The sequence below is a fragment of the Solea solea genome, chromosome 4, assembly GCF_958295425.1.
Source record: "Solea solea chromosome 4, fSolSol10.1, whole genome shotgun sequence".
Classification (NCBI taxonomy): Eukaryota; Metazoa; Chordata; class Actinopteri; order Pleuronectiformes; family Soleidae; genus Solea; species Solea solea.
In genome coordinates, this window is record NC_081137.1 from 14,958,794 (window position 1) to 14,975,188 (window position 16,395).

Genomic DNA, 16,395 nt, shown 5'->3' on the forward strand with positions numbered 1-16,395 from the left:
GACAAACTTTTTGCCATATCACATATCTGATTTGCCTCCGGTGTGTTTTCAAACTCTGAGCTTCTCTCCCTTTCCTCACCCTCTAACACAATCAGACATGGTAAACAGGATTGATTATTCAAGAGGTCAGGTGACCTGCATACTGAACAATGATGTTCAAAGTGAATGCATGCTGCAACCTACTTTACAAAGTCCATTCAAAAATAAACTCTTTGCATCCAACAGTGCAATAATGCTCTTTATGACAGATTTCCCAGTGGTGACTAAAGAAGTCTAATTTAAAATATTAGGATTGGCATCTCATCAGGAAATCTACAAAATGATTTTTGGCGAAAGGGTTCAATCTAATATCTTTCAAGGTCATTGACTATATCATTTGTATGATACGTTCACATTCAATTATTTATTTCTTTTCAACTTATTTGTTGTCGTTTGATCCTGTTTTAGATTTTGTCAAATAATACACACATTCTCTATACCATATGTGAAAACACAGTATGATATGGTTCGAAATGAGCTCATTCTTTGACCACAGGAACTTCACGCTGCCCGCCTTCCACATGTGGCCGTGAGAACGAGCGGATGAGGATTTATTTTTCCTGAAAAACCTCAGGAAATGGACTCAAATACTGTCCATTCATGAGAACCATACTTCAAATGGTGTTGAAATCCCCAAATCCCATTTGAAGGAATGTGACATGATAAAAGAAATGTGCCAGGACAGACACAATAAGTAGAACAGTATGGTAGTGTAGATCACATGCTGACGGGGCGGAAACAGGATGAACATAAATTATTCTTTGTGACTTAATTATTGGGAGTCTGAGTCTGTTTTTACGTACACTGTGTGTGCAAGATGTGGGAATGTGAAATCCAAAATGATCATAAAATCATACTTATTTACTGGTTTATTATATATTGGTGTTAGAATAGGCTGCCTATTTCACAGGATCACATGAGACAGTTGAGCATAATTCAGGCTAATCAATCCATTGAATCCAGAATTGATGATCAAATGTCTGTTTCTATACTACACACAGCCACAATAATCTGATCTGAGTCCCATCAGCAGATTCAGTCTGGTAATCTGTATGTACGTAGCCTTCGTTTGGTTAATCATGCTCTAAAAAGGCTTAAATAAAGAGCTGCACACATAAGAAATAAACCTAAATATTCTGGTTTCTGTCAGAAAAAAACAAATGTGTTAACCAACCAACCTAAATGAGTGGAGAAAATCTTCTCTGATGCCTACAAAGTCTAGAAAATGATGAGTTTTAATGGCAGTAATAGACTCGTTTTTGGAGGGTGGCAGGGCTGGGGCTCGTGTTTTTGCTGACCAATGACCAAATAAAGTAGGCCCAGGTTATTAAAATCCTCACATTTCCGTCCTCTCGTGATATGAGCACAGTTACACACTTGATTTATGCACAACAGATGACCCGAGGCCATCTCTCCATCTCTGAAGCTCTCTGCCAATGTTTTTCATTGCCTTTACTGTCTGACTCTTTTTTAACCTTGATCTTTTTCTTCTGTTTCTCTTTTCTTTGGAGTGTTTTTTGTTGGTATTGGCTGTAGGCCTACTGTCTGTGCTCTGATTGGTCAAATCCTCCCATGGTGCTACGATGTAGTCGTGAGGCCGTGAACAAAAGGACAAAAGGAGGTGCAGACGCCAGAAGTGTTGGTGATTGACATTGTGCTGAAAGGTTTTTATGAAATTATTTTTTTCAGTAATGCCAAAGGAATCTTGCCTACTGTGCCCCAGTGTTGGACATTTTGCTTTAGTATATGGGTGGATATCATTCCAAGGCACATAACTAAAATGCTGAGCCACATTATATTGGTTCAGCCTCTTATATCAGCACCATATCTTTGTAAAAAATCAATTATATTATCCGTATGCTGGGGGGAACACAGTGAGGGCCAGACTCCGGGCTAAAGTTACAGAGACACTGGCTCCTGTTAGTCCCCTGTAGACTGGTCACTGAGCCCCAGTGTCTTTCTGACATAAACAAAAGCTGCATCATGAGGTGATGACAGAAATAATTAAACCCAGTGGAGACTGGCATGTTGTGATGGTCTGAATCTCAGCAGGACTGATCGCTTGGCTGTTCTGGCCGTTCTGTTCGGGTCACAAAGCCAACATGACTTGCAAATCTATTTTCTCATCCCACCTTTTCACTAACAATATCTCTGATCAATTCAATTGATCGAGGTGCCGATTTCCTTTCAGCGATGATGGCAGTGATTCTGATTCTGACATTTAGCTGATGACATTCGTACTGAAAGCCTTTTAGATTCTGAGACCGGTGAACTCCGACATCAGTCAATCCTGCCTGTCACTGTGACCCATGCAGGGTGAAAGTCATCAGTCTGGCTCTGTCGTCACTGATTTTCTGTCGTACCTATGGAGTTGAAGCATCCTGCCATAACTGATGTATACGAGAGAAAAGGGGAACCCTAATCTGTGCAGTGGGCAAAGTGCCACAGTGTGTTGGCGTGCTGTGCTGCCTTGTTGCCTGTGACCGGGGTGTGGAGACAAGGAGTCGGAATCAGTCCAAGAAAACTCACTCGCAAATGATGTCTTCAAACAATGCTTTGGAGTCGGAAGATAAATAAATATCTTCAGGTTAGATCGAACCAAATTACCAGAGATAGGTAGTGAGGCTTTTCCGATCCTATGTAGACTAAACTCCTGGGTGTGGCAAAACATAAAGACCGTTATATACTGGCTGATTAAATATAACATTTATGTTACTAAGAAGCCACAGTGAGATTAAAATCTCTTTTTCGAACCAAGACAGAGTCACTTAGCAGCATCATACAGTATAGGATGAAGAACAAAGCACAAGGCATAAATAACTGCCAGTTAATAACAAAGCAACTGCAGCTCTCACTAACTACTTTATGTATGTTTAAAAAAAACATTTAAAAGGATGAGAGTGACTGTTGTGCATGTTAAGAAAGGGGTTTAATTATCCCAAGAGAGAAGTGTCTCTGACAAACACGCACACACCCTGTTGTTTATCATACAAATAACTAAACCCACATGACGTTTATCCTTAGCTTCAATCCAACCAGTGAATTCATCAGATGCAGGCGTAGGCAGAAGCCAACAGCATTCTCGTGGGACTGAGGGGGGATTTATGGGATGTAGGCAGCAGGGTGGGTAATATACGCAGTCCTCTCTCACACCAGCACCAAGCATAAAATATTCATTTCCACATATCTCTGCTATTCTCATACTCTGTGCAGGTAAAACAACATTTTTAAAGGTGGTTTATCAAATTGCTTACTCGTCCAAGGGGTTTTCATAATGTGAAAAGTGTGATTTACTGTGCAAGTTGGACAGATATACTATTGGTTTACTGGCACTGTTTATTACCAGTTATGTTATCAGTTTACTATGACTATAACTGGGGAGGCAAACACTTCATATTCCCAGTGAATGATAGAGAATGGGATTAGTAAGACTAATAATCATGAGAATCATGAGGATAGCACCTGCACATGCAACAGACTGGGTGTGATGCTGACGTGTGGTCATTTACACCACAAGCTCACACTCAAACATGATGACGGCTTTGATAAGTCTAATGTTTAGACAAGAGGGTCTTTTTTTAGGCTCTGAGCAATGCCGTGCACTTGCTTACTAGAAATGATGGTAGCAGGTAGTAGCTCATGTTTATGTCGCCACAGTCTGCAAACTGAAATTACACACACAAGAGATCTTTGGGCTCCACCCTGTGGTGACAAACTGTATCATATACTTGTCAGTGGCTCATTTATCATCCACAGCTATGGTGGTTTTATTCTTACTATTGGCTACGCTGCACATATTTCTCTGTACACACTTCACTATTTCAGAAAACACAGTTGCCACAACAGCTGTCAGAGTGGACTTAAACAGGGGGGATCACTTTTTACTTGCTTCACGAAATGTTCATGCATTTTAAAATGTGTTATATTTCCCTTTAAACCAGTGGGTCTCAAACGCCTATACCACCTGATTTTTCACAGGAGGCAGATACATTCCCTTTAAGATAATTTGCTCTCTCATCATGATCCTCTTCCTCACATATACTTCTGACACTGGTATAGTCAAATTAGATAAAGATGGAGTGAGAGATAAAGTGACTCTTGTTAAAAAATAGTTATTTGTTTCATTTTCTATGCAAACTGGTCAAAATTCCTCCGCTCCACTCGGTTCTCATACCCTGGCATATACAGTAGAACAGGATCACCAGCTCTGGTGGTGCACATACAATAGTTTGAGAACCATGGCTTTAAACCATACAACTGTATATCATATATATTTGGATGTGATATCAACAGCTGTGATGAACTGCATATTAGCAACGTGAAGTTTATGACAAGTTCGGAAAAGTCAGTATAAAGCTGAAACATTTAAATACAAACACTTGTCTGCTATATTCAAATCATTCACACAAGGATCATCAACTCCACATGACTCTCTCTTTATTTAGCAGCTTTCCATTTTCATGTCTGTGGCGACATTGCCGCGCTCCACAGTGACGCATATTGAGTCACAACTTAGCAGGTGAGGTTGGACAATTATGCAGCATGAGATTTTCCTGTGGAGGGCAGCATTGCACCTCTCAGTGTACAGCCTGCCAGGAATGATTAGAAGAGTAAAGCCATACAAGTTACGCCATTTTGAATAACACCACAAAAGTAGGTGAGACTATATCGTTCTTGTAATTACTCAAAAGCCCACAGGGGGGCGATATTGAATGCACACTGGGGCTTTAAATCATAGCACCTATTTTTTTTTGTTTACAACCATGAGACTAATAATTTGTCTATGTCAAATTGTTATGTAATTTTTATAAGGTGAATTAAATGTTCTTTTTAGATTTATGTATATAAATTTGCAAAAGTCACAGACTGATATATTTCACAGCACCTTGGTTCATTTGTATTATATAAACTAAAGTGGATGGGCACAAATTATTTAAAACCAGGGTGGTCTTCTAGCATTTAAGACTAAGCCACAAAAACAGAGCCAAGAGTTTGCTAATAAAAGCCTGTTTAATATTTTTCATAAAAAATAAACCATTAAAGTAAGCAAAAAAAAAAGGAGGGGAAAAACACAGAAGGAATGGTAATTCCTGCCACAAGGCCTCGGTGATGAACAGAACTGTGCTAAATCCAGAATGACACCAAATAAGAGTTCAACTGAGAACACAACATGAAGGGAATTTACGACATCTGAATTCTATCATGATTTATAATTGATTGAATTCAAATTTAAGCAAAATCATAATCCAGAAGATTCCAACTCCAGAGGATCGACAACATAAAAAAAAACGAGGCAGTCATCTTTATTACGAGGTGTCCATCGGAGCTTTTTCTGAAATGCAAGAACAGAATTTAAATTTATTATTTTACAATATATAATGTACGAGTCATTATTTAGTTTCACTGATCATCTTACAATTCACATACTAAGAATGGAATGGGGCGTTTAGACAATGTGATGTACTGTTGACATTTTGATTGAACTGATAAGAGACCAAGGATGAACTCACGTGTTTCATTAAAGAGGAAGGAATCCTGATACTCCTTCATGTATTGAGAGGATCTGGCCTCATCCAGGAACAAAGAGTAGACCCGCTTAATGTCGTCCACCTGCACTTCTGTCCCCTAGAGAAGCCACAACACAAAGATTACCTCAGCAAGAGAAGGCAACTAGCAATCAGGAATACATGCGACGGGGGGGGGGTTAACTGTAGTTTTACAGCAGGCAGGATGTTTTTTGTAGTTGTGATCAGCAACCCCCACAATAAACTTTCAACATAACATAAATCAAGTAAAGAGAATTGCATCTCTCCAACTCCTCTGGGCTCTGTTTACAGCTTTTGCTAAATCTAGCCCGTCCCGGGAGACTAACCAATCCAAGCACGTCAGAGAGAAGCCACTCCTACTGGATATTTTACATTAGGGTTGTCACAATTTATCTGAAATGTATCCATTCAGACATCCATTCCAACCATAAAGATCTGTTCAAGCTTCCAAATATAAGTATGTCATGTAATATTCCTTTGAAACTGCTCCTTTGCCACCTGCAACAGCTGCCTACACTGTGAACATACAATAAATGTCCTGTCTGTGTCTGTCTTTGACAAGGAGCTGAGGACAGAAAAACATAACCCCAAAACATTACTATTTTAGCATCTTACTCATGAAACAACAGTTTTTTAGCAATCCTGCCACTTGCAGCGTGACCTCTATGTACAGCAACTAAACTGACTGAGCTTACCTTGCGTTTGCGACACACCAGTCCTGCAGTGCTGATCAGCTGAATGGCGTAACGCAGTGATGTCTCCATACCAATGCGAGTCAGGACAGTGTGAGCTTCCTCGCTCAGCTCCACATCCTCCTCCTCACACCTGAAATAAACATCCAGGTTTTACTTCATTTCTACTCAGCAGAGATGGAAACAAAGTTTGATGATGGGATGATGAGAGCAGACTCTCACCGGATCTTGAGGATCTGCCTCGTCTCTTTCTCGGTGTATGGCGAGGTGGCGATGATGAGCAGGCGATCGAGCAGGTCGATGGGGATTCCATGAGGGCTCTGGTAGTTTGTGCCACGGATACTGAACAGGAGGATGTTCAGGATTATGTGATGACACTTTACTTCTTATACTCAATATTTTTTATGTAGTATTGAATCATTTATGAAAATCCAACATAAAATAAAGATTTTTGTGACAATTTGTGAAAATTCTAAACTAGATATGAGTTGAAGACAGATGTAAACAATACCGAGTGATGCCTCTGTTGGTGGCCATAATGAGAACAGGGGACAGGTCACTCTCGAGGGCACGGTTCAGGAAAGAAAAGCACTCCATATCCAGCATATGGACCTCGTCAATAAATAACACCTGGAGCCACAGACATGGAAAATCAGTCATGTGCTAATCACACAGATGAAACACATGCACACTTACACACTTGGACCTACCCCTGGAATGATCTCTGCTTTTCCCTCTTCCCTCCACTCGCACACTTTAGCATTAATCTGCTCACGGACTTCCGACTTTATCTCTCCGGTGTCTCCGGAGAAAAGAGCCAGGAATCCTTGTGTACGGCTGTTGATGACGTCGATCTCATGGAGGGACACTGTGTGGACCACCTCTTTCCTCTTCTGCAGCTCTCCCTCTGGACACTGTACAAACTGTGTCTGCAAAGGCACATTTCAAAAAGAATGGACCCTGTTACAGTACCTATTGTAGAAGCTTCAGCTCGTGGATTTTTTTCCACCATTTTCTAATGCATTTTAAACATTTATGCGTTCATGCACAATTCAAATTGCAATTCAAATAGAAAACATTTAAAGTATACTTAAGCTAAATGGTGTAATGATGTTACTGGCTCCAGTCACATTAAAAAAAGACATACATACAAAGCACCCAGACCACCCGTGCTATTCCCTACAAAAACAGCATGCGCGTGGTGATTTCTATTATATTGAGTTATTTTTCCGACAAAAATCATCATCATCTTCACCTTTTATTTGCAAAAATAAATTGCTTGAGTGCAAGTTCTGTCAAAAAACTGTGTTGAGTACACCAGTCATCTATTGTTGCACACACACAGGGAGTAGTGTACAGGAATTATTTTAAAGTTTTTTTTTTGAAGGCTTTTTAAAGTGTCAATTGCTTTGATTAGCCCTGTCTTTCATTGGCTTTGACCAAGACGTCATCCATGCTTGGGTGCGAGTTCTGGCATTGCAGATAGAAAACACAAGTTTACCAGGCGGACATTGGGGAAGTTAAAAGTCCAAGGCACAGACATACAAAATGTCTATGCCATGTCTATACAAGGTGACCAAAGAACATTTAGTTGCTCTCCAAAGATTTTAGTGATGTGTCAGCATACCTGAGCTCCCATGGCATCATAGTCTCTGGCTCTGGTGAAGGAGCGGCCCAGTTTGCTGATCTTTCCAGTGGCTTTGTCAATGGTAATAACATCTCTGAAAGATATCAGTGTAAAACGTTATTTAAATTAAAAACGACTGAATCACAGACCCAAAGGTTGTGAAATTGGAGGTTGCATACTGATCTTTTAAATATACATAAAGTGGGGATTGACTTACCCTGCTTGAACCTTCTCTTTACTAAGACTTTCAATCATCTTGTTGCCTAAATCATATATTGTCTCCATCTCAGTAGTCTTTAGAGTCAGCTTTCCTACCTTGGCACCCTGATAGAAAATAAATACTGTCAGTAACATGATAATCCAAAAAGATTGTTTGTTCAAATATTTTCCAAAGCAGGCAACTGTGTAAACCGCCTACCGTTCCAGTGGCTGGTCTATCAATCTGGATTTCCACCACCTCTCCTTCAATAATCTCTGTTTCTTCTCTGTAACCAAAAACAAAAATAATTAAACAGCAATTTATTTAAAATAATAAGAATTATGATTTATGATTACTGTGTTTCACTCACTTAATTCTCACTCCAATGGCTTTTCTAAAAGCTTGACTGAGTGCCTCGGTTTTGCTCATCTCAAGAGAGAAGATCTCACTACCAGCCAAGGCTGTGAACGGTGTATCAGAGCCAAGAGACTGGGCGATGCCTGCATAAACAAGAACATTCTAAATGAACCCACACACCATCAATTAATCTGTGAACAGGGATTCTTAATTCAAAGATATTCAATATAACTGAAGATAAAAAAAGCCAAATGACATGTAAAGATATTAACAAATTAACTCAAAGCAACAATATTAGTTCCATGATAACGAACTGACACTGCAGTCTGGAGAGCTTCCTGTGTAACACTTACCCATAGCAATGGCAGTCTTTCCTGTGCCAGGTTGACCAGCAATCAGGACTGCCCTGCCAGCGATTTGGCCATCTTTGATGATCTCCAGAATGATGCCAGCAGCTCGACGGGAGGCCAGCTGGCCAACCATCCCCTGAGACACCTGCAGGTGAACAGAAACAAGATGAGTCCAAATTCAAGACATATTGGTGCACATCTACACCTTTTCCCTTTGTTGTATTCAAACATAGACTTTAAATTCAGAACATTCCTGCTTAGACTTACCTTGACTACACTAAATAAACTGAAATTCAAATCCACAAATGTTATGACACAATCATTAACTCTACCTGTCTCGGCTCCAAAGCATCATCCAAACCAAGGCCTCGGATGTGAGAGTGTGCACCTGAACAAAAGATACAAGTGGTGAGAGTCAAGTCTAGTTCTAAATGGGAAAGGCTACCTATTTTCACATCAAGTTATTATTCATCTATATCCACTGACAGCTTTGCAGTCAGTGTAGATATTATTAAATGTTATATATGTTGTTGTAAGACATGTCTTACCAATTCTCTCGATTCGCATTATATCGCGAACCTCTGGAACCTTTGTAGTCGCCATCTGCATTGAGGGATAAGAAGACAACTTGTTTTTGTTTTTCTGGATGAATTAAACTCAATTCAATTCATTTCAATTGAAACCAGCAGCGACAGCAAACACTCATCACAATTGTTTCTACCTTTCACAATCTCTGTATTAAAAACATAGCTAAGCAAGAGCCGCAACCACCTGTAAACATGTCATGTATTAAACCAATTAATTTATTTTCAAAAGACGTTGGTGACCTAGAAAAACCTGTCCTGTCCACCCGGTTGTCATAGAGACAGACAACACTACTGGTTCGACCGTTGTGTTACCTATGTACCTGTGGTCAATTATTTGTAATGTATTAATAACAAAACATTGGCGTGTCTGCAATCTCAACGTGACTTAAATGGTCTATGGAAGCCAAACTCTGAGCTCCATCTTCTCAACAGCATTAGTATAACGAAACGCAATGCTAACGCTAGCTAATGTTGTGTTAGCGTACAAGCTAGGTCCATTCATAAGTTTCTGTCTTTTGTAACAACTCCTACACCCTGATGTTGACGTAAAGCTGCCACTTGTGTGAGGATTAGCCAATATGTTCGCACACTATCAAAATGTACAGGATTTATGTGATTTTCCGTTAAAAATACACTCACCTCTGCAGCCACACTTGTGAAAATGTGAGAATGCGGCGCTTCTTTCTGAAGGTGCGCAGTGTAAATGTGTCCGGAGAGAAACGAGTTGTTGTGCAAAGATGTGTTCCGGTTTACCCTCTGTGAACATGGCGGCGGCAGAGAAAAGACAGGTAAAATGTTGAATAATTGTTAAATTACTCGGCAAGTCAAACCGCCATACAACCATACATTCAGAATACTATAACCCTGTTGCTTTTGAGCAGTGTTATTCTCAAATTAAAACTACCTGTATCTGGAAACTGACGAAAAGGAGTAAAACGATAGGTATATGTTACATGTTTTACCAGGAAAAGCCGAAAGAAAATAAAGTTTGGAATATTGATAACATTAAATAAGGCATATCCACATGAGCTTTTTTCTTGTATACATTGCATACCGTAGCTGTCCTTTTATTTTTTCACGATAATGATAACTAAGATAGTCACACCGTTGCCTTTGATCTCTGTTCATTTCTATCTGAACCTGTCAAAATGGTCGCTGTGCAAAGACGGCAGATACATTTATTTTATTTTTTACCTTACTAGCACTATTTAAGTTTTTAATTAATTTATTATCCTTTCATTCATTAATTCATTCATTTACTGTATCTCAAACAGTGAAACTTCTTGCCACTCAGTCTCCCAGGACTGAGTTTGTGGTAATGGTAGGCTCGCCAAGTACTGCACACGTTTCTCCACTAGAGGGAGCATGGATTCTGGAGATTTTATAGGTATGTATGCCTACGAAAAACAACAATATTACAACAACAACTGTTAACTTTTAGATGCTTCTTATATCCATGTTTTCCTCATTTCTTTAAGCTAATATATTTAATGACAACCAACCTCAATACCATCCTTAACAAGTTTTAGTGAAATCAGAAAAGAAAGACCAGGCCCAACATTTTGAGTTTGTTTTATTTAATATGCCTTTTTCTATGCCTACTGATTGTGGTTAACACTTAGTAGTGATCCCCATCACCTGTTAATGGCAAATATATGGGATTTGAGGGGTATTTGTTTGTCTCCTTTTTCCTGATTAAATACCTACGAAGTGTCAAATACTTAGTAGTTTAAGCCTGAAGGTGTTTTTCCATTCTGGGAAAACTGGAAAAGTTTAGAAAATATTTAAATAAAGGTTTCCAGGATCCTAGGGGGAGACTTTCATATCCTTTATGTAATATCCTCAAAGTTTTCCCTTCAGGCCACAGTTTTAGGATTCCACAATCTACTTTTCTCATACAGGGACAGGAGGGCGATACTGGAAGTTACAAACTGTTGTTGTGAAGTGTTATCACTGGTATTTGTTTGAAAAGAAAAAAAAGAAGAAAAAAAACAGGATTTGTCAATAGACATGCTCAAGTGCCTCCCTGAATTTCATTTCTTCTGTTGAGTTGTTTTCATAAAGAAAACTATCACCTGAATCCAGATCTTTAATGAATAACTAGATGATAACGATCTGTATTATTACACTGGGCCATACCTTAGTTAAGCATAGCACAAACTACGAAAGCTGCTGCTTGGCGAGTTTCGACCATGCGTTAATTCAGGAGCTCTCCGTTACACCTCACCTCCTTCTGTACAGTTTCTCCCAAAGCTCTCAGACTTCCACAAAACCAACACTGCTGTTCACTCTCAAAGCACCAGTCATAACACACACTGTCCACCTTTGTCTCTCAAATTGATTCATGAACGAAATTAATATTATGTCAACAATTATTTATTTGAATATACTTCAGAGAAAATATGTAGTTCTTGATCTGACAGGCAGCTGGACCATGGAGATAATGTGTCCCTGATAAAGTAGGTTCAGATTCATTCATCAACCTGGAGGGCAAAAGCATAAGGACGTTTCTGAGAGTATGAGGATAGATTAAAACCACAATCTTGTTCTAAAAAAATTTATTGATTAAAAAATATATTCATTAAAAGCATATCCTAGTCGTATAAATGGTCCCATTGAATATTTCAATCAAGTACAGCTTTAATTATTTTTAAATAATACGAATGATCATTAACTTCATACACCAGAGTTTAGATTCCACACATGGTAATTTGCAGAATATTCACAGTCATCAAAACCAAGTCCCCTGATACTCAACACATTTTGTATTGTAAGAAAAAAAGAACATAGCAGAGAGATTATAACATGTCATTACAGAGTAAGTAATAGCTTTGTTCTGTACATGAACAACATCACTGAATCACTGTTGTACATTGATTAGCAGTGTATATAAGGGTGATATTTAATTACAACTGGATGATGGTGATGGCCGACTCGTACCAAACCCAGAAGCCTGGATAGACAGCTTCACTGAAAGAGGCCTTGAAGCGATGGATGAGAGACATGGTGTCTCCTACAGTGTAGAAAGAGAGGGTACCACCAGCGTGGTCAAGGAACACGCCGATGCGAGAGGAGTAGGGTGCGTTGACCTCTATCTGATCCTTGCTGTGACGGGCTGAGTAGCTGGAATCAGAACAGAAGAGGCTCCAAGATTTGCGGTTGTATCCGATGCGGCAGCTGTCTCCATAGCCGGACCTCTTGATGCCTTTGAAGGTGACACCGATGGCAGCCCCCTCCCCACTCCAGTCAATCTCCCAGTAGTAGGCACCACCTGAAAGGGGCTCCTTACACAGGACCTGGGGCAGGGAGTCAAACCTGGCAGGATTGTCACCATAGTTCTGGGGGTCTCTCTTGAGGGTAGCTTTCCGGTTTCCTCGAGACAAGGAGAGCTGTCTGTAAGCTGTGTTTGAGTCCAGAGTGAGCTGGCAAGCATCTAGGAGGAGACAGAAGTTTTAACGTCATTTGCTTGGATTACATCTTTTTGAGGAAATCCAAGAAGTCACTTTTTCACAACAACTAGAGCACCCCCCTCACCATTTCACCGCCAGCTGCAAGGCTGCAGATGTTAGCAGAAGGAGACTACAATTTTTAGTTCTGTTAGATGTTTAACTTCTGCAATGATTTGCTGTTAAACAAAAGTGGGAGACCCCCTAATCAGAATAAACCCAGGGGTTAGATATCACCTGCCTGCTGTCTGCAGGTCACAGCTGGTGGGACACCCGGTGGCCTCGGTTAGATCGGCCCGGCTTATTATCTGGAATGCCAGAGGTATCAACACTGTTTGTGAGTTTGACCACCGACATAGGTGCATCTAAGAAAGTGCATTTTAAACTGTAGAGTGACACCCATGACCTTTGAGCATGTTACAGAGTGACCTTAAAGATGAGGCCATTTTTCCCCTGACCCCCAAGATACAAGAAAAACTGGCAAACAGATAAATAGAGTTTCATTTTAAAACTATCGCATGTTTTACTGTAAGCTGACTGGTTAGTAAGCATTAGCTTTTTTCACACCCAGTTAAAGGATGTTATGCTAAAACTACAAAGCTCTAAACACAGTAGTTACTCAGTAGTGATTTTTGTGGTCAGCCACAGGGACTGACCAAGGAAACCTCATCATGTGTGTTTCCAGTGAAATAAGCAGAGAGAGCAGTGAAGTGTGTCTCTACAGGAAACTGTTTCAGAGAAGCTGGGACTCACATTTCAGGAAATCCTCCCTGTACTGAGGTTCCTGCACTGGAACAGACTTGTACATGGCAGCTTCATCACCTGCGGAAGGAAACATTGTACAGTATATCAGTGAAGCACTTTTATACAGACTTACTTTTTATTACACTGTGTTACTAAACAGCATTATTGTACAGTGAATGTGATTTTAGCCAGACTGACAGTAAATGATACCTCAAATTATATCAATCAAAACAATATGCAACTTGTTTTTTTATATATATATCGGAGAAATATATATGATGAATGATAATAGATAATTAAAGTAAACATTTAATCACGTGACCTGAGACTTTCCTCTCATGAATATAAGCTGCAGCCGTGACTGCACATCAAACAGGACAGCACAAAGGAGTACAAAGCGGCGAGTGAATGTGTTTGACTCTCCCCTTGTCAGGGCTGGAGGAACTCATATTACTACTCCCAACTTTGATGCCAACATAAAATCAGCAATAGAAAAGGTATCTCTTTAGAAGGGCTTACTTACTTTTTATTGACTCGTGTTTTGTTGACCGTCTCTTTTTGGACTCATCCAGTTGGCAGAAGGTCATCTTGTTGACTGCAAACAAGGAAATTATATTAAAATGGTTGCAGCGATAATACAGTATGTTTAGGACAGAAATAATATCCAACCAAAAATTTTGTATTTTTCTGCATGTTGTCTTGATGCCGGCTCCACACTCACCTGTCTTGGCTACCTTGACCAGCTCTTCATTGCCAAATTCATTCAAGTGCTGCTTCATCTCAGAGACGGCCTTATTTACCGGGCCGAAGGTGAAGTAGGGGTTGACGGTGACTGTGGGCAGCTCCTCAGCTGCTGTCTGAGCGATCAGCATGTGATAGCTCTAATAAGGAGAAAACAGAATATCATGACGGTTATGTATGCTTTGAAATTGTGCACTCTATTTGATATTTAGAGTTGAAATGTAATGAAAACTAAAGACAGCTGGAGGACTTAACTCGATGTTATATGGTATATTAATTATGTTTCGTAAGTGTGCTTGTATCATCATGGATGGTTGTATTGTGGCCTCCTATAGTATCGAACTCAACACATTACACACCTACTTAAATAGTAGCGGTCAGTCATTTACCTGGATGAAGTGGATGTGGTCCTCAGTGCGGGACAGCTGGGTGATCTCATTGTCTCTCCTCTTTAGGTCAGCAATCTCGTGGCTCAGACGCTCCAAGTGGCCCTCTGCGTTGTTGAGTGCTGCCCTCTTGTTGGAGGTGATGAGCTTTGCCATCTCTTGCTGCATCCTCTCGATGGAGCGCATCATGTCGCCGAACATTTTCTCACATTCCTGCAGCGCTCTCTGCGCCGAGTTCTGCGCAGGAAACATAGAGGTATGCAGTGAATCAACTGGGTGTCACACTGGTTTGTCAAGCACGTTGAAGGGAAGCTGTCATCAGCCATACATGGAGGAATGTTGTCTGTGTTGTTTAGTTGATTTATCATAACTTTCTTTTCAGCATGCAGTAGTTAATCTGGTCCTATCTACATGATGAATGATGTTGGCACAAACCTTAAGTGAGTCTACTGCTTGTTTTAGTTCCTCCATCTGCTTGAGCCGGTCATGAATCTTCTCCTGGATCTCAGCCTGGGTGGAGCCCAGTCGTTGCTAAGAAGAGAACAACAGACATTGTTTACACTTATGACACCAGTTATTTTCGACTAAATAATCTCGCCACTATTTTATAAAACTTAAACCGATTTTAGACAAACTCAGGGAAAACGCAACTCAACACTTGCAGCCAGCAGACTGAGTTTCAAATGACTGCAAATTAGTTTTATTACCTTGTTTCATGTACTGTATACTGCTCTTTCATGCATTACCTGCCAATGTGCTGCTTGTGCAATGACCCATAATATGTGACTGTGAGTACTGATTAACCAATGACACACTGTTCATTTACATACGGTATGATAAGATCCACCATGTTGAGCAAAGTACTTTCTGGCACTATAACAACTACAGGCAGTAATAGTTTGAAAATCTGTGCTGTCACTTTAAATGAAAAGGTTACCAACCTGCTCCTCAGCTCTCTCCTGCTCAGCAGACACCATGTCGTGACCTTTGTGTTCTTTCACTGTACACAGCACACAGATGCACATCTGGTCCGTGCGACAGAACAGCTCCAGACCCTTCTGATGCTGGGGACAGATCTGCCTGTCCAGGTGGCCAATCTCATCCACCAGCTTGTGCCTTTTGAAAGTGGCAGACTCGAAGTGAGGCTTGAGGTGCTTCTCGCAGTATGAGGCCAGACACATCAGGCAGGTCTTAACGGCTCTGTGCTTTTTGCCAATGCAGATGTCACACCCGACATCCTGGGGTCCTGCGTAGTTGTAATCAGGAGACGGGGGCGGCGGTGGAAAGGCTTCGGAGTTGCGTTGGTTGGTGGAGTGCCGTGAGCCCGCCATGCGTCTTGGTGTGGGCCTCTTGCTGTAGCTGACTCTGCACTGTGGGCAGAGGAAGGAGCCTGTGTGGTCAGCGTGGTCCCAGTATGTTTTCAGGCAAATAGAGCAGAAAACATGGCCACATGGGATGGACACGGGATCCCTGAGGTATTCCTTACACAGGTAGCAGCTATCCTGGTCAGATGACATGAAGACAACTTGGTGCTGTTCCCTTTAGTACAGTGAAGAGGCTCCAAAAATTAGCCAGTGACTTGTGTCAGCACAGTTGCAAAGTGATCACACAGGTACTACGGGCAAGGTTTATATAGCGTAAACAGAGAGGGAGGTTAAACTGGTTAAGCCGAAACCAGTAA

The 16,395-nt window shown here is 40.6% G+C and overlaps 2 protein-coding genes across 2 annotated transcripts; both read right to left on the reverse strand.

Moving 5' to 3' along the window:
• Positions 1-5,030: 5,030 nt before the first annotated feature.
• ruvbl2 (RuvB-like AAA ATPase 2) lies at positions 5,031-10,314 on the reverse strand. The gene is made up of 15 exons (XM_058626931.1): positions 10,302-10,314; positions 10,037-10,153; positions 9,359-9,413; positions 9,143-9,198; positions 8,814-8,955; positions 8,474-8,603; positions 8,323-8,389; positions 8,122-8,228; positions 7,905-7,998; positions 6,988-7,206; positions 6,789-6,907; positions 6,500-6,619; positions 6,281-6,410; positions 5,550-5,664; positions 5,031-5,371 (listed from the first exon to the last, which is right to left on the reverse strand). Exons 3-15 carry the CDS (start codon positions 9,411-9,413, stop codon positions 5,346-5,348), a joined length of 1,380 nt encoding a protein of 459 aa, XP_058482914.1. The 5' UTR covers positions 10,037-10,153; positions 10,302-10,314; the 3' UTR covers positions 5,031-5,345.
• A 1,830-nt stretch (positions 10,315-12,144) lies between these two features.
• On the reverse strand, positions 12,145-16,305 carry ftr83 (finTRIM family, member 83). The gene is made up of 7 exons (XM_058626932.1): positions 15,656-16,305; positions 15,150-15,245; positions 14,718-14,951; positions 14,309-14,468; positions 14,111-14,182; positions 13,597-13,665; positions 12,145-12,830 (listed from the first exon to the last, which is right to left on the reverse strand). Exons 1-7 carry the CDS (start codon positions 16,229-16,231, stop codon positions 12,304-12,306), a joined length of 1,734 nt encoding a protein of 577 aa, XP_058482915.1. The 5' UTR covers positions 16,232-16,305; the 3' UTR covers positions 12,145-12,303.
• Between the last annotated feature and the right edge of the window lie 90 nt (positions 16,306-16,395).